This window comes from Dipodomys merriami, unplaced genomic scaffold (assembly GCF_024711535.1).
Source record: "Dipodomys merriami isolate MVZ:Mamm:240054 unplaced genomic scaffold, mDipMer1.0.p SCAF_307, whole genome shotgun sequence".
Lineage (NCBI taxonomy): Eukaryota > Metazoa > Chordata > Mammalia > Rodentia > Heteromyidae > Dipodomys > Dipodomys merriami.
Genome location: NW_027204571.1, coordinates 1,073,502 through 1,090,742, shown reverse-complemented (window position 1 = coordinate 1,090,742; position 17,241 = coordinate 1,073,502). Strand labels below are relative to the sequence as shown.

Below are 17,241 nucleotides of genomic sequence, written 5' to 3'. Positions count from 1 at the left end.
AAACAACAAAAAGGGCTGGGAAGGTGGCTCAGTGGTAGAGCGCTTGCCTTGCATGCATGAGGCCCTGGGTTCGATTCCTCAGCACCACATAAGCAAAAAGAAAAAAGCCGGAAGTGGCGCTGTGGCTCAAGTGGTAGAGTGCTAGCCTTGAGCTGAAGAGCAGCGCCCAGGCCCAGAGTTCAAGCCCCATGACCGGACCCCCAAAAAACAAAACAAAAAAACAAAAAATAAACTCATTCAATCAACAGATATTTGCTCTGTGCCAGGCAATCCCAGATGCTGGGAACATGGAAAAGACTTGGACAGATGCAACTCTAGCTCTGTGGAATGAACCTGTAGATAGAAGAGGCGCAGAATAACCGGAATGAAATTAGCTAAGACAGGTAGGAGACAGATCAGACAGTACCTCACGGAGGGGGCAGGGGCAGGGAATGAGGATTGTTTCAATTTGGGGGATTCTGTTAAAATGTACCTTCACAGAGATGATACTAATAAACTTTATGGTGGCTACAACACTTACATTTTATCTTCAGCTTTTCTATTAAGGAAATTGGTACAGAGCTTAAGTAACTTCCCTGGATGGGGCCAGAATTGAGCCAGGAAGTGACCTGCTGCCCCATGCTGCTGTCTTGTGACACAGAAAGTGACACTGGAGGGAGGGGATGTGGTTGCTGGGGTTTTTGTGCGCAGGGCTGGGGGTTGAATCTAGGACTTTGTGCGCGCCACCACTAAGCAGCCACATTCCCAGCACCAGAGATTTGTTCCTATCTTGCCTTAATCACTCTTTTCACCTGGAGAGCGCAGGCCAGTGTGGGGCTGAGGGCCGTGGGCAGGCATGGTGTCCTATCTTATCTACAGGAGAACCTCACAGCTCTACCAGGATCCGTTGTGACAAGTGAGGAAAGGCCAGCTACTGTCACACATGAGAAACAGGGCTGGGACACCTCCAATGCATGCTCTGACACACATACTGAGACAGCCAGCATTTGTGGGTTGAGGCAGAGTACTCAGAGGCCTGGGTAAGACCTCCAGGTGAGGGAGGCCTGAGGGAACCTGGGAGGGGGGCGGGGCAGGAGGCTGGGGATTTTTTCTAGTCCCTTCACACACACAAGCAAACATGCTCTCCTTCTCCAAGCACCTGGGCACAAGACCGGGAGGGTAGGTGGGATGGGCCAGACACTGGGGGAGAACGCTCCAGGACCTCCACCTGACAGCTCCCAGGACAGGAGCAGCGCACAGAGGGATAAGCCAGGCCTCTGCGGCCGGCCAATCACAGGCACCCAGCTCCAGCCCTGCCCCTGCATGGGGTGGAAGCCTTCAAGAGCACTTCAGCTGCAGGCTGGGGGAGCCTGGGCTCTGGCGGAGCGGGCACTGGGGCGGCCTCTCACTAACCCATTCCACAGGTCATGAAACAGACCCCGGAGGTCATCTCAGCTTACCTGACGGTTGGAGCCTTAACTTCCAACCTCCACTCTGAGAGGGGAGCCCTTCCAGCTCCCAGGCCTAGCCTCAGTCACAGCGGCCCGGCCCGCCTGGCCCAGCGGCAGCTCTACCCGACACCAGTAGAGGGCTCCCGAGGGCCGCCTGTCCAGGTTCCCTAGGCTCCAACTCCTGGCCTCCATTTCCCCTTGCCTCCAGCAGGGGTGATCCTGTCCTCCAGCTACTCTGGGCTTCTGGGCTTTCTATCTGGGGCCAGCTGGTCAGTAAGGTTGAAGACCCTCGACCCCAGGAAGCCAGCCGAGTGAGGAGATGGCAGGGCCGGCAGCCCTGCCTCCCCCACCTGTCACCTCCTTCTGCCTGGACCCAGCTACCAGAAACCACTTCCCCAGAATGGCCTGCCCGGCCCCCGGCCTCTGCCACCTGTGGGCCCCGCTGCGCCTCCCAGGCTGGGTCTGATCCAAGGAGGGAACCGCCCTGGGCACGCGGGGCCACGGGCCGCAGGCGCCTGCAGCAGGAAGAGGGGACCTACCCTTCCCGAGGCCAGGCGGGATGTCTGAGGAGAGGGTGGGGGCTGCCAGTGTGCGCGCTGGGCTCCCAAGAAGTGCGTGCCTAACTCCTTCCCCCTGGGGCCCGTGGGCCGGGGGCCGGGTGCAGCCCAGGCTGCCGCGGTCCCTTCGGGAGTCCGGAGCTCCAGCCCGGCTGCGGGCTCCTAAGCCACCTGCGGACTCCAGCCGGGGAGTGCGGCTGCGCCCAGCCGGGGCTCTCGTGACACCGAAGCCCGGGCGCACGGGCCCGGCTGCCACCGTGCCTGAGCCGGCTTCCCTCAATGTTCTGGGCAGGGAACACAGACAAGAACCAGTGGCGGACGCGGGGCACAGGGCCGTTACCTCATCCATCTTCTCCGAGCCCGGGGTCCCGTCCGCAGCCAGGTCCAGGGCCGTGTCGGCCTGGCCCAGGAGCGCGGCGGGGTCCGGGGGCCCCGGCTCCGGCGGAGGCCGCGGGCCCAGGCCCAGGCCCAGGCCCGGCTCCTCGTCCTCGTCCGAGTCGGGCAGCGGCGTGGGGCTGATGTCTTCCAGGCCGGTGCTGGAGGGGCGCGAGGAGGGCGGCGAGGGGCCGCGGAAGCCGGGCTGGGAGCTGCCGAAGGGGGCGAGCGGGGAGAGCTGGGAGGAGGAGGAGGAGATGGGGCTGCCCTCCATCTGCAGCTCGGCGTCCGAGTCCTGCTCGCGCAGGAAGGGCAGCTTGGTGCGCTGCTCCTTCAGCAGCATCTCGATGCGCGAGTCCAGGCTGTCGTGCGGCGGCTCGGGCCCCGCGGGCGAGGCCTCGGGGGCCGGCGTGCCGGGGCTGTCGCAGGGCTCGGGGCTCCAGCCGAAGGCGGCCCGGCCGCCCAGCTCCATGCCGTCGGCGGCGTCCGGGGGCGGCGGGCCCGGCGGCGTGCCCGGCCTCTCCTTGGCCGCAGGCTCGGTGGGCGGCGGCGGCGGCGGGGGCGCCGGCGCCCGGCGGAAGTCCGCGCCGTCGTGGGGCTCCTCGGGGGGTGGGGGGAAAGGGGGCGCCGCGGCCTGGTACGGGGAGAAGGCGGACTTGAACCCGGGCGCCGCGGCGGCCTGGGCCGGCGGCGGGGTGTGCGCGAAGGCGGCGGGGTCCGGCGGCTGGGGCTTGAAGGAGGGCCCGGGGGGGCCCGAGCCGCCGCCCAGCGGCGCGAAGGGCAGGTCGGCCGCCGCGCCCCGGAACGCGGCCCCGGCCGAGGAGTTGTGGACGTAGTGGTGCTCGTGGCGGCGGTTGTAGGCGTCGGTGAACTTGCTGTCGTGGCGCCGGGCCTTGAAGGGGGCCGCGGGGTCCGGGCCGAAGAGGTAGGAGGGCGTGGGCTGGCGGCTGGAGTAGCTCGAGTCCTGCGAGAAGGGCGTGCCCAGGCGCGGCGTGAGCGGCGTGCCCGGCCCGTACGAGTTGGGCGTGTCCAGCCGGCAGCTGGAGTAGGCCGTGTCCTGCGAGAAGGGCGTCCCGCCGCTGTTGGGGGTGACCGAGGACGAGCCCGAGCCGCAGCCCGCTGACAGGGTGCCATCTTTGAGGCGCTTCAGGGCATCTGACAGCTGGAGAGAGGCAGGTGAGAGGTGAGATGGCCGGGCTGGGGACAGGGCCCGGCGTACACGATGGGATGGGGTATTTGCCCTTCTCCCTCCGATAGCTAGGGAGCTCAGAGCTACCAGGAAAGGAAGTGGGATGTCAAAAAGGCCTTAATTTTTCTCAACTTTCAGAGTAGCCCACTGCCCTCAGGAAACCGGGAGGGCTTTCCCTGATCCTGGAGGCAGGGGAGCAGGACATCCAACGCCAGGCCTCCCACCTTCCAGACCCGAGAGATGACCAAGAACCAAGCGGAAGGAAGTGGCAGTGGCTCTGCTCTGTCTAGCCTCACACACCTCTCTCGGGGTCTAAATCAGGCAGTGGGAGGTAGGCCTAATGAAGACTCTAACCAGAGGCAGGGAGAGAAGAATTTGACCAGAGGTGGAGAGACTCCTCTCTGAGAGTGCGCAGCCAGAGCAGGGGGGCAGCTGGCCGAGTCTCCCCTGGGTAGGGGTAGGCCTGGCTGGGAGAGAGGCCTGCCATGCTCAGAAAGGGGGGCTGAACTCTGCCTTCTGGGGGTGGGGTGACCTGGGCAGCACGCTGGGCACAGCCATGTGTTGGCATTGCTGTGGATGGCCAGGTTGCCCCAGCCCACATGGAGGAGAGCTGGGGGAAGGCAGGTGTGAGTAGGGAGGCACAGCCTGGGAAACAGGGCGTTCAGAGCTCTGTGAAAGCGGCTCGTCTCCTTCCTCGGGCCTTCATCTCCAGAGCTAGAGAAGGGGAAAGGCAGGGCCTGGGTGGGGGTCTGATCAGGGGGTTAAGGGGGGCTGCTGTCGAGAACCCACCTGCAGGGCCTCATTCACGATTGGAGAGACGGCATCCAGCTCCCCCACAGGAAGGGTCTGGGGGGTGTACCGGCCGGTGACCAGCAGTTCATAGAAGCGCATGCGAGTTTCACCTGTGACAACCGGAGGTGGGGTGGGGGGCACGCTGAGGTGGGTTCCAGCATGGACAGCCCCCAAGGGCTCCAGCGGGGCCCCAAACCCTAGGCCTGGGGAAGCAGTGTGACCTTTGGCCCAAGTTCCCGCCCCCCCTGGGACAAAGAAGCTGCAAAATTCATGCTGAGATTCAGAACTCAGGGCTTCATGGTGCTGGGGCTCCCCCAAACCCAAACCCTTCCAATCACCTGGGCCACCATACCCCAGAAAAGAACCCCCTCCCTGATTCTTTCATCTTCTCACTGAACACAGGACACAGGGTGACAAGGACGGGGGACTCCATAACCCAGAGGTGACAGTGGGTTAACTGCGCTGACCCAGGTGGCCAGCAGTTTGCACACAACACTAGTGGCACACAACCATGAGTTCCACAGTGCATTCTGCCGGCTAAGGGCTCACTGAGGGCCCCCACTCCACCAGGGGACCACCTGGAGACACACACCGGAGCCCAGGCCCCCTCGGAGCCTAGGCCCCCACCTCCACACTAGGGGAGGGGGAGGTCTTTACCTCCGGGCCTACATTATCGATATTTATAGAGCCTGGGCAGCTGCTCACATATGCAAAAGAGACTCATTCCTGGAGCAGAACTTTACACTTAGCTGGTCTCTTTCTCGAATACAAACTTAGGTGGCAGTCTCCCAAGGGCCTTTTTTTTTTTTTTTTTTTTCAGAAATGACATAGTGATAAGAACCTGCTCCTCCTAAAGATGTGGGCGGGGGAGGGGAGAGGAGGGGAGTTTGGCCTTGGGAGAAAAATCAAACCAGAGCGAAGCAGGGCTAGGTGGATTTAAAACTCCCTGCTTCCCTCCCCCAGAGACCGAGGAACCAGGGAGACCGGTGGGGGGGCTGAGGGTTGGACAGAAACCCTAGGCTGGGGCCCAGCTCAGTGATTAGGACTGGCATCAGCGGAGCCAGCCAGAACCAGAGTAGCCTGTCACAGCACCCAGCAGCCTTGAGGGATGGTCAAACATATTAATTATTAAAAGCAAAACAAAATAGAAGTGTAGCTTTCTCTCTCTAGGTTCTGGTGTGCTCAGGCGCTCTCAAACCCTGAGAGTTGTTCCTAAACCCTGGCAGGGCGGGGTTCCCAGTGGGGACTTCTTTCAAACTGGGGGACAATGGTCCGGGAGGCCACAGGCAAACTTTGGGAGGACCTCTCCGGAGGGAGTCCTGCCAGCCCTCAGGCCAGGTACTGGGGGAGCCCTCGGCAGACCCAGAGGGTGGGTGGCTGTCCAGCAGGGCTCCCAGGGAAGGGGGAGGACAAGGAGTAGGGGAGGTGCCGCGGTCTCTTTAAGAGAGGAGGGAAGATGCGGAGTCAACCCTCCAGCACCCGGTGCGCCCGCCCCGCCCCCTCGGTGCTGGCCAGAACCTTATCAATGAAACCACCCTCCAGGCCCAGATTGGCTCAGGCAAATGGCTGGCATGCCCCCCCCAAAACACACCCAGAACACACCCAGACCCTTCAAGAACTTCAGGGAATTTCTCTTATTTCAAGACAGCCTCAGCAGTTCTCCCTGCAGCCCCCTCCAGCCCCCAAGAAATAAACACAACTCTGCCTCCGCCCTTAACAAGCAAAAACAAAACACTGGAGACCGCTAAAGCCCAGGGCCCCGCAGGGGTGCGGGCGGTGGGGGGCCTCTGGGCGGTCCCTAAGGGTGCAGTGGCCAAGGACAGGCCCGTTTGGTAAATTATAGCCTGTCTCCTAGCAACAGACAACACGTTTAGCTCCATGTGGCTCTACCCTCAGGAGGGGCAAAAGACTAAATAAGATGAGTGTGGGGGAATCCCAGGGAAGGGCAAGGGGTTCTCCCAACCCACAGGGGAGCCCTGGGAGGAAAGGGGGGCACCGTGACGGGCGGCCTGGCCCGTCCTCCCCCCCAGGCCTCCAAGGCCGGCCTCCACTCACCCTTGGTGTCCAGCTCCACGTGGATGGTGTTGCCCATGACAGAAGTGCTGTGCAAGTGCTGGACGGCCTCCTTGGCCCCCCGGACCGTGGCAAAGACCACCTTGGCGATGCCCAGGTGCTTCTTGGTCTTGGGGTTGTACAGAATTTCCACCTCCTCCACCTCTCCATACTTCTTGCACATGTCCCGCAGGAAGTTTTCCCGGATGTTGTCATTCAGCTTGGCAAATGTCACCTGCTTGGGAGGTACTGGGCCCACGTAGAACTCATCGATCTGGCAGGGGCCGCGGGGAAGGGAGGTTGGAAGGCATTGAAACCCAAGGGGGAAACACACGCATTCCACACTCGTTCAGCCATTAGAAACAATGAAGGGTAGAGGGAAAAAAAACAACATTTGAGTGTTTGGGTGGTAAAAACGCAAGCAGGAGGGCCCGGGAAGCGGAGGATTAAATCGTTTGGAACGTGGAAGTCTTTGGGGTTCGGAAGGGGAGAAAAAGAAACAGTTTCTCCTTCCCTGACCCCCCGTCATTCCGGCCGCTGGCCCTGGCCGGGGACCAGGGGGGACTTCCCGGCCTGGGAGTGCCCCCCCAGCCGCGGGCCGGGGAGGGGGCGGGGCCGGGCCCGGGGCCAGCGGTCGCAGGTGGGCGCCGCGGCCGGGCAGGCAGGCGGGCGGGCGCGACTCAGCGGCGGGGCCCCGATTTCGGGGTCTCCGGCGGCATTTTGTTTACAGCGGGCGAGGACGCCCCCTTTTCCCCTTCCCCGCCAAAAGTTGGCGGCCCTGGACGGCGGGAACTCCGACTCCGGCAGGACTGGCGTTATTTTCGAACTCGGGGGGGGGGGCGGGAGGGGAGAGGTCGGGGGGGGGGGCGGGGAGTCCTACCTTGAATTTGGGCACCGACAGCTCCAACTCCTTGTTTTTGGTCCAGATCCCAACGACCCGGGGATCCTCGACGATCTCCACCGGGCGGTTGCTGGACATCTGTGGAGAGGCATGGGGTGCGGGTTGGGGGGGGCGCCGCCTCCCGGGGGGTCCCCTCCCCGGGCCCCCGCCTCTCGGCCCGGCCGGGCCCCCGGGTGACAGTTGGCCGGGGCGCCGGGCGGGGGGTCCCCGGCGCTCGCCCCCGGGCCGGGCGCCCGGCGGGGGGCGGCGGGGGGCGCGGCGGGCCGCTCACCGCCAGGCTGAAGTGCTGCCCATCGTAGCGGTACAGCTTGTGGTGCCCCTTCTTGAGCGCCGGGTCAATCATCAACTTGTAACTTCTCCAATGGTGGTTCCTCCTCTCGCCCGAAGGGCCGGGCTGCGGCGGGGGCTGCTGGTGGTGGGGGGGGTGGCTGTTCTCCATGCCGTTAACCCAACCTGGAAGCCAGCGAGCTGTTGTCGGCCCCGCCGCGGCGGGCGCCGGGGACCGCGGGCGCCGGGGACCGCGGCCGCCCCCCCTCCTTCCCTCTCCCGCCCCCCCTTACCAGGGCGCCCCGAAAGGAGCCGTCTCGCTGGCTCCCCCCAAAAAAATGAGAACGAAGCGAGAGAATAGCCCTTCCGGGAGAATTACGCGCCCGCCCGCTCGGCCACCGTCTCCGGGCGGCAGCGAGGGGCTCCCGGGGGCCCCGGGCGCGGGCTGGCGGGGCCCGGGGTGCCCGGAGGACGCGGGCTCCGGCCCATGGTGCCGCCCGGCCGCCCGGCGTGGCGCTCGCCGGCCCGCTCGGCCCGGCTCGGGCGCGGGGCTCGCGCCAGGCCTCGGCGCCGCCCGCCCGCCCGCCGGTCCGCCCGCCGGCCCGGGGCCGGGGCCGAGCCCGGGGCCGAGGGCTCGGGCCGCTCGGGAGTCGGCCGCGGCCTCTCCCTCCCGCCCCAGCCGCGCTTACATCCCCGCCGGGCGCCGGCCTCCCTGCGCCGCCAGCCAGTACATGGTGTCCCCCGCGGGAGCCGAGGCCGGGGCGGCCGGACGGGGGGCCGGGGAGGGGGGGGCGCCGCCGCCGGGGCTGCCGGGCCCGGAGCCGCCGCTGCTGCCGCCGCCGCCGCCGCTGCTGCCGCCGCTGCTGCTGCTGCTGCTGCCCGGGAGGCGGCTGGCGGCGGAGGCTCGGCTCCCAGTAGCCGCGCATCCCACAATACACCGCTAAGGAGCCCGACCCGAGCGCTCACCCTCCTCCTCTTCCTCCTCCTCCTCCTCCTCCTCCCCTCGCCTTCCTCGTCGCTTTCCCCGGCGGCGGCAGCTGCGCCTCCGAAGCCCCGGGCCCCGGCGGCCCCCACCCCTCGCTCGCGCGCTCCCACACTGCGCCCCCCTCCCCGGGGGAAGGCCTCTTAATTTATTTATTCTGCCGGGACGGGCTGGGGTGGGGGGCTCGGCTGGCGGGGGCGGGGGGCTCCCCGGGCTCTACCTCCCCGCGGCCGGCTGCCCTCGGAGGGAGCCCGGGCCGCCGCCGCGGCGTGCGCCTCGGGCCTTCCGAACTGTTTGCAAACTGCCAAGACCGGAGGTGGGCGCGTGGGGGCGCGGGGCGCGGGGAGGGGGCGCGGGCTCGGTTTTAGGGGGGCCGAGGGTGTGTTTGGAGACCGGGACGGGGGGGGGGTGGGAGAGCAAGGCCGACGTCGACCAAGGCGAGCTGCCATCGAGGCGTCTGGGCCCCGGCGCCCGCCCCAGCCCGGCGACCCCCTCCCCACCCCCAGCCCCGGGCGCAGAGCCGGGGCGGAGGAGCCAGGATTTAACCACCGTCCGGGAGGAAGCGGCCGGGCCTCGGCCGGGAGAGACGAGCTCGCTGGCTTTATTATTTTCTTTCTTTCTTTTCTCTGTTTTTATTTTTGGAGGGGAGCGCCCCGTAATTGTCGTGAACACATGCTTCTCTCCTCGTTCTCACCGCCCCCCCTCCATCCAGCCAGCAGCAAGCGAGGGAGAGAGGAGAGTCCCCCCTCTTTTGCATGTGTCTTTTCCTTCCCCCTTTCTTTATTAAAGGTCCGGGAGTGGCGGCGGCCAATCGGCGCGCGGCTTCCATTTTGTGAGCTCAGCTCGGAGGCTCCGGGCTCCCAGGGGCGCGCTGGCAGCCCGGTCCGCCTCTCCGGGCCGGGCGGCCGAGGCGAAAAGAGCCGCCTCGATGGGGCTTGGAGGTGGTGTGTTTCACGTTGGGGCTCTTTTCGGGGTTTGGAGTTTGGCCTTGGGTAGGTAATTGGCAGGGCGCGGCAGCCAATCAGAGCGCGGCTTCTATCGGGCTTGAGTTATTAGACGCTGATCTCAACCCATCCTTCATCAGACACCAAGGAGAGGCCAAGAGATGAGGGAAGCCATTTTTCTGCAATGGAATTAAATGGCCAAGTGGGTTTTTCCTTTGTTGCAAATGGGGAACGTTTTTCCTTTGACTCCACCATCCAGTTTCAGGACGCCTGAGTGTGTTGTTTAACATTTGTCAGCAGGCTTAAAGGACTCACAGTTGGAAGAATTGAAGAAGACCTTTTAAAAAGATCTGGATTTTTCCTTATGACTTGGAATCCATCTTTGTCTTGTATAACTAGGTCATAGCACACCATTCATGTCAGCAGTTAACAGTTTTGAATTCCAAAAAAAAACTAAGTAAACGACATATTTAATTTTTTTCCTCTTTTTTCTTGGGTGGTTCGTTGGGAAGCGTCGAGCTGTCTTTAAGTCTGTTCTCTTGATTGAACAATAAATTTTTAAGTATAGTTTCCTCTATTAAACACTTAAACCTGGCCATCTTATTAACTCCTCTCTTTTTAACAAGGTAATGTTTTAAATGTATAGTTTTAGGATTAAGTGAAATGACAGCAACAAAAAAAATTGTGAGCAGTTGTTACTCTTTAAATTGTTTTTCTTTAAGAAAAAAAAAAAACCTTTTTTTATATTGTAAGTACCCAGTCCATTCTGTCCTTCTACAGTTTAGTTTTCATGTTAATGTTGGCTGAGATGTCCTTAATTTTCCGAACCTTCATCTGCATGTATGTTGTTTCGTTTCTCTTGTCTAATGCTAAGTCAGGTTGAAATGCTTTTTAGACGCTTTGCTTTTATAAAGCTAAGGTCTTCGCCTCGAGCTTTTGAGAATGCCTACTGCAGTAAATGCTAGTCAGCTTGCTTCCCAGTAATTTGTACATGTTCCTTGAAAATCGATCTATTTGAAGAAAAACATAGCTGTTTTTCTCCTCTTGCCTGGGGGGAGGGGAGGTGAAAGGAAGACCTTCTCTTTGTGTGGAAATACTAAAGCGGTCACAGGAAACTAGATTAGAACTAGAAAACAAGTCCTAGCTGCTTGGAGCCAAACACCCACGATAGCTCGGTGCTGTTTTTCTATGGTGCTTTGGGGTGGCTGGTGAGCCTTTTTTGCCTTTGATTTGATTTGACTGTGTGTTTTCGCCTTTTGTCTCTTAATGACGGTCACACCATGGCCATCTAGAGCAGTAAACAGCCCTCCGCGAAGCCGCCTTTTTGCCAACCCACCTCTGGAAAGTTTGCGGACGTGGAAGGAGCAGAAAAATGCCCCGAAGTGTAACGTACAAAAAGGTAACATCAACAGCAAAGACAGACAGTGCCATAGCCCCAAATCTCCCCAGGTAAACAACCCCCCAAACTATTCTGATCACAAACATCTCCAAAAGTCACCGCCCAGCTTCATCCGCTGAGACTGCACGGCACCGGGCTGAGCGGGTAAGTAAAAAAAGAAGAGGAAAAAAGAAAAAGCGCCTTGGCCCCTTCGAGGAAACGCTCTTCCCGCAGGCCGAGGCCGGCTGGAGCCGAGGGCGAGGGCTCCTGGCGCGGTGCGCTCGGCTTCCGGAGCGGGAAGGGGGAGGCGGGGGCCGAGCGGGGCGCCCCGGGCCCCCGGAGAAAGGGGAGCGGGCGAGGGGCTCCTCGGGGCCGAGCCTCGGTAGGGACCGGGGGTCGGAGAGAGGCCGACGGCGAGGAAGCCTCCCCCGGCCTTAGGGCTCGCTTTCCCGGTGGTTGTGCACGGTTTGAGCCCCGGAATCCGCTTTCGGGGCTCCAGGGTGCGCCTGCGCCAGCAGAGCGGAAAAAAGGACAAAAGGCCGGCGTCCATGTTGGCACCGTGACGCAGCACCTCGCACGCCCGGCCCGGCGCCCGCCGCTGCTCCCGCCCCAGCCCCGGTGGTTTCTTCCGGGATTCGGCCCGAGCCGCGGGCCGGCGGCCCGACAGGGGCGGCGCTGGCTAATGGCGGCCGTCGCCCTCCCGTCCCCCTTCCCTCGCCGGTGTCGTCGGGGAGCCCGCGGGGCGCGGCCCTCGCCCCTGGGCGGGGGCCCTCGGGGGCGTCGCGCGCGGCCCCGAGGTGGCGGGGGCCCCGAGGCCCAGGCGGGCACGCGGAGGCCCAGCCCTGACCCCAGGCCGCCCTCCGGGCCCGGGCCCCGCGCCCTTGGATACGGGGGCGGGTCTCCCCTTTTGTCCCGCTGGGGCTCCGCGTCCCCGGGCGCCCCGCTTGGCCGCCCCGGGCACACCCTCCACCCCGGCTCGGCAGGCCGGGGGCGGGGCGGGGGCCTGGGAAAGCCGGGCCCCTCCCGGGGCGCCGGGGTTCGGCGGCGCCTCCGGGGAGGGGTGCGGGCGGGGCCGGCCTTTGGAAGTGCAGATGGGCGGCCTTCCGCCGCTCGGCGCCCGGGCCGAGCCCCGGGCCCCCACCCCCGGCGTTCGGGGGCGGGAGGCGGGCGCGGGGCGGCCCCCGGGCCAGGGAGCCCCGCTCCGTTCGCCTCGGGCCCCAGCGGGCTCCGACCTCCGGCCGCCTCACGGCTCGTTCTGAACTCTTTCCCTAGGTCCCCGGCCCGAGACGGTCGACTCTGGGCAGCCCCGGGACGGACGGCTGGAGCCGACAGCCCTCGCAGGGAGGTAGGCGGGAGCCGGCCCCGCCCGGGCCGGCCGCCGTCGGGGCGGGGGGCGGGATCCCCGAACCCGCCGGGCCGGTTCCGCGGCCCCTCCCCCGCCGCCCGGGGCCGCCGGCCGCCGCCCCGCCCGGCCGCGCTGATGTCAGGCATTGGGGGCGTGGAATTCTCGGCCGAATTTAGCAGCTTTACTAGAATTTCCCGGTCGCGTGCTGCGCGGCGGGGGCCGCCCCGCGCTGCCGGCCGCCGCCCCCGGTGGGCGTGGGTGACCGTGAGCCGCCCGGGGACACGCGGGACGGGGCCGGCGCCGCCTCCCCGAGAACACAGGTGTCCGGGACTCTCCCGGCTTCCTCCTGCCTCCCAATAACGAGCCGAGCTTCTAGAATCGAGGGAACCTGGTCTGAAGCCTGGCGGGCCGCGGCTGGGCACCGGCTGCGGCCTGGCACGTGCCGCTTGGCTCTGGACTCGTGTCGTCTCCCGAAACAGTAATAGGAAAAGCGAGCGAGCCAGGGCCAGGGCCTGACTGTGGCATCGGAACCGCTGGCAGCATGGTGGCCCCGTCCCCAGCCTCTGACGAGGACTCGGGCCTTCCCTCCTCAGCCCCAGCTGCCGCCGGGGCCGCGAGCCCCGGGCTGGGTAGCACCCGCGGCGCTGCCCGGCAGAGCCGCTCCCGTTCTTGCAGCCTGAGCGAGCTGCCTCGGCGGCTCGGGGCTCCTGGCATCCAGGAAGCAGCTGCACAGCTGGGAACAGTGTGACCCTTGATCCCTGCCCCCTGGCCGGTGTGCCCTCCAGTGTGCGGTCCCTTGAGCCATTTGGGCCCAGGGGCCTCCCCTGGCCGCACCCCGCCCCTCCGGTCCACTCCCACTGCTGAGCTGTGGGAGGCCCCAGACTTTGCTGGAAGCACCCGGCTGCTTATCTCTGTGGGGCTTTAGCCTGGCAGCCAGGGGTCGGGAGGTGGCGGCTGCTGGCGACCTTGGGCGGGGTGTCCCCGGCCGGCCGTGGGGGTGGTGGGGGGCCGTCCGCGGCGCAGGCCCGGCCCAGTTGGCCGCCTCTGTGACGGCGGGGCGGGTGGTGGCCGTGGTCTCCGGCCGCTCCTCTGCCAGCCCACCTCCTGGAGCACGTGGCCAGCTTCCAGCCGCGGGGAAGAAGTCTGGCTTTGCTTGGGACGGCGGCCAGCTCGGCTTTTTCCTGCGGTGTGGCTTGCGTCGGGCATGTTGTAGACGGCCGCTCCTCCGTGGCAGGGTCACGACCGGGGGCTGCGCGCCCCGGACCCCGAGCGGCCGACTCACCAAGCTCAGGCCGCGGCCGAGCTGGGATGGGGCTCCAGGTGTCTTCCAGGCCCGAGCCTGGGCCCCGGCACCCCCTCGCCCCAGCTGTCTGGGCTATTTTGAGCGCCCTCCTATGCCAGCTGCCTGCTGGCACCACCGCCCAAGAGCGGCCTGGTTGGAAGGAAGCCGCCTGGCGCTCTGGGCTCCCGGTAAGCGCCAGCCGGGCACCTGGTCCCGGTGAGCGGGTTTTGGTTCAGCTCGTCCTCCCCGCCCCAGCGCGGAGCACTGGCCCCCCTCCCCTACCAGGAGAGGGGAGGGGCCTGTGGGTTCTTCCCAGGGCTCGAGTCCTTGGGTGGGGGGTCTTTACCCCCTCCCGGGCGGCCTCCCCTGCCCCAACCACTTGGGTGTCTGGGGAAGGGCGAGGAGTGCGCGTCCCGGACCCACTGACCCTGTGCCTCCCTCCCCCTGGGGCCCCATCTGGGCTTTTATCACCTTTCTGTCCACTCCGCTTTCCCTGCCAGCGCCTGGAGGAGCTGGGCGGTCTCCCGCCTTCGTCGGGCTCGGAGGAGCTCCGCCCACCGCCCGCGGCCCGGGGCGGGGCTGCTCGCGGCCTGCTCGCTAGGGCCACGCCAGCGGAAGGGCTGGGAGGTGGCCGGACTGGGCTCCAGGGCCCGCCCCTTCCGGTCCCTTCCCTAGGAGCCCGGCGTGGACTGTGACCTTTTAGACCCTCCAGGAAGCCACGGGCCTAGAGGCCTAGAGAAGGCTCCCCAGCACCTCCGACACCTCCACCCAGGGCTCCCTCCCGGCAGTCCGGCAAATTCCTCTCAACTGGGAGGAGAAAGTTGAACGATAACCTTTTGAGCTGTTTTTAAGTTTTATTTTCAGTCATTGGGGCCGGGGGCAGCATGCTTTGTTGCCAGGGCTGGTCTCAAATTCCAGGACTCATCCAGTCCCAGGGCCTGAGCCTCCGCTGTAGCTGGAACCCTGTCCCCTGAGCTCTCACCTCCCAGCCTCTCTTCCCTGGACCCACAGGACAGGCATGTGGCCCCCGCCTTTTCTGGGCCCTTAGGGACTGGTCCTCTCATCTCTCACCATCAGTGCCTTCAAAATCGGATGGCTCTATAATTGTTATCTGTGGTCTCAGAACCCAGGAAATAAGGGGCCCTAGCATGCCCACCAGCCTCTCTACCCGGTCCTGGGCTGATGGGACTTTTTCCTGAAAGACTGAAGTAGACCAGTCCCTGCTCCTCCGCTGGGCTGTTTCCCTGTTAGCCTCACAGTAGTATGGTCTTTTGTGTGACCAAAAATTGATTGCCCCCTGTAGAGAGCACCTGATAGGACCCAGGCAGCCTAGAAAATCAAAGCATGCTGGGTGCTCATGGCTTACACCTGTGATCCTAGCTACTCAGGAGCCTGCGATCTGAAGATTGTAATTCAGAGCCAGCCCAGGAGGAAAGTCTCCAATAAAATACTATAAAAAAGCTAGAAGTGCCGGGCGCTGGTGGCTCACACCTGTAATCCTAGCTACTCAGGAGGCTGAGATCTGAGGATCTCGGTTCAAAGCCAGCCTGAGCAGGAAAGACCGTGAGACTCCTATCTCCAATAAACCACCAGAAAACCGGAAGTGGCGCTGTAGCTCAAGTGGTAGAGCGCTCGCCTTGAGCTGAAGAGCTGAAGGACAGTGCTCAGGCCCAGAGTTCAAGCCCCACAACCGACAAAAAAAAAAAAAAAAAAGCTAGAAGTGGCACTGTGGTTCAAGTGGTAGAGTGCTAGCCTTGAGCACTGAGAGGCTCAAGGACAGAGCCCAGACCCTGAGTTCAAGCCCCAAGTTCACCCAAAAACAAACCATGTACCTAAAATTCCTCTGAGATCTGGAGGATTGAGATTAGAGGCCAGCTTGGGCATAAAGTTTGTGAGACTCATCTCAAAAATAACCAGAGCAAAGATGGCTAGAGGTGTGGATCAAGAAGTTAAGAGTAGCCGGGCGCTGCTGGCTCACGCCTGTAATCCTAGCTACTCAGGAGGCTGAGATCTGAGGATCGCGGTTCAAAGCCAGCCCGGGCAAGAAAGACCGTGAGACTCCTATCTCCAATAAACCACCAGAAAATCGGAAGTGGCGCTGTAGCTCAAGTGGTAGAGCGCTCGCCTTGAGCCGAAGAGCTGAGGGACAACGCCCAGGCCCAGAGTTTAAGCCCCACGACCGACAAAAAAAAAAAAAAAAAAAGAAGTTAAGAGTACTTGCTGGGCACCGGTGGGTCACACCTGTAATCCTAGCTACTCAGGAGGCTGAGATCTGAGCATCACAGTTCAAAGCCAGCCTGGGCAGGAAAGTCTGTGAGACTTTTACCTCCAATAAACCACTAGAAAACCGGAAGTGGCGCTGTGGCTCAAGTGGTAGAGCGCTCGCCTTGAGCTGAAGCGTGCAGGGACAGCGCCCAGGCCCCACGACCAACAAAAAAAAAAAAGTTGAGTACCTACTGAGCAACTGCAAAATCTTGAGTTTAAGCCCCAGTAGTGCCACTAGAAAAAAGGAAGAAAGACTTTCTTGCCCTCCTAAAACTCTAGGAATTCCTGGGAAACAGGACAGTGACCGAAGTCCTCAGAACATCTTGGAGGTGAGGAACAGGCCTTGGGACTGGGAGGCCCATCTCCAAGGCTTGCCCGGCCGGGCCGACCTCCTCTGAGGAAGCTCTGAGCCACTGCCTCGGCTCCTGAGTATTTTTAGCTACAGGCCCACCGTCACCACAGGCGCTGGGGCCAAATCAAACACGCTCCAGGCTGGTGGCACTGGGGCTCTGCCAGCCTCTTGCTGAGGCAGGGGTGGGTGGGTGAGCAGGCTGCAGCCAGTGACAGCTGCTCTGCCTAGGCCCAGCAGGGCTGGTGAGACTCACTTTGTTCATTTCCCCACTCAGCTTTGAGCAGGCCTGCTCTGAGCCCACAGCACAGCCCCAGCTCTCCAAGGGAGAAAGTGGGGCTGATTCTGTCTGGATCCAAGGCCCAGCCTGACGGGAGAAGCAGTTTGGGGGTGCTACAAAGGTGAGTGATCTTCCTCTCACTCCAAAGCCCCCAAAATGCCCTCTTTTTTGTGGGACTGTCAGCCCACTCTGTTTTGGAGTTCCAGAGAACCTCGGTCTGACAATTTAACCCAAGAGCTCTGCTTCCCCCCTTCCTTCCCCCCCACACCCCCAGTCCTGGCTCCTTCCTGGCCATGCTGAGGGCTCAGAGTTTGGCTGTGGCGGGACTCCTTTCCTGACCCCTTCTCCTGCAGCCTGGCAGTCAGGCTTAAACCCGGTTACTTTGGCAACCTCAATCCTCCGTCCCTGCCAAACCCAAGGGAGAGTTTTCTAGCTGTAGAACATTTGCCCAAGCCAGGCAACCACCTGCCTCCAGCATCCACCCTCCAATACATCCCAGCTCGGTACCGGGCCAGCTGCCCCTCTGCCCTTGGCAGTGGCCTCGAATCTGATCTCGCCTCCTAAACTTCAAAAAAACACAATTGCCTGTCAATAAACATGTTGCAAGCAAAGGAATGGCTGCGTTGCTGTAACTGTGTCTGGTGTGTGGGACGGGGCAGGGCGGGGCCCTGAAGGTGGGCGAGGATGGCCACCCGGAGAAGAGAGTGCCCGCCCAACAACCTGGGTCCCCCTGCTCCCCTGCCTGCCTTCGGGTCCTCACCGCAGTCCTTGCTGCCCTCTGGTGACCAGATCTTGCCTTGCACCTGCCGAGACCGACCTGGCATTTAAGGAAGCTGGGAGGTTGGCAATTTCC

The 17,241-nt window shown here is 63.2% G+C and overlaps 2 protein-coding genes across 8 annotated transcripts in view; one reads left to right on the top strand and one right to left on the bottom strand.

Moving 5' to 3' along the window:
• The window catches only part of LOC138840942 (histone-lysine N-methyltransferase SETD1B-like), a 27,463-nt gene extending 13,439 nt beyond the window's left edge, over positions 1-14,024 (bottom strand). Inside the window, exons 1-6 of one of the 3 annotated variants that reach the window (XM_070041388.1) lie at positions 13,966-14,024; positions 7,568-7,749; positions 7,276-7,374; positions 6,399-6,669; positions 4,341-4,453; positions 2,328-3,524 (exon numbers count right to left, since the gene is read on the bottom strand). In XM_070041388.1, coding sequence (XP_069897489.1) covers positions 2,328-3,524; positions 4,341-4,453; positions 6,399-6,669; positions 7,276-7,374; positions 7,568-7,735 — 1,848 coding nt within the window. In that variant the 5' untranslated portion in view covers positions 7,736-7,749; positions 13,966-14,024. Of the gene's footprint in view, positions 1-2,327; positions 3,525-4,340; positions 4,454-6,398; positions 6,670-7,275; positions 7,375-7,567; positions 7,750-7,856; positions 7,920-8,252; positions 8,335-13,965 lie in introns of those variants that run through there. The other 2 variants (XM_070041387.1, XM_070041390.1) reach the window with 2 other exon arrangements.
• Positions 8,960-17,241, top strand: LOC138840943 (uncharacterized). 5 transcript variants are annotated; one of them, XM_070041391.1, is made up of 4 exons: positions 8,960-9,537; positions 10,782-10,888; positions 12,140-12,212; positions 16,386-17,241. In XM_070041391.1, the coding sequence occupies exons 1-4, from the start codon at positions 9,218-9,220 to the stop codon at positions 16,477-16,479; spliced, it is 594 nt and encodes a 197-aa protein (XP_069897492.1). In that variant the 5' UTR covers positions 8,960-9,217; the 3' UTR covers positions 16,480-17,241. The 5 variants fall into 5 exon arrangements, 3 of the variants coding, with proteins under 3 accessions (XP_069897492.1, XP_069897493.1, XP_069897494.1); XM_070041392.1 differs by lacking the exon at positions 8,960-9,537 and adding an exon at positions 9,546-10,329 and having other exon boundaries at positions 16,386-17,233; XM_070041393.1 differs by lacking the exon at positions 8,960-9,537 and adding an exon at positions 9,546-9,691 and having other exon boundaries at positions 16,386-17,232.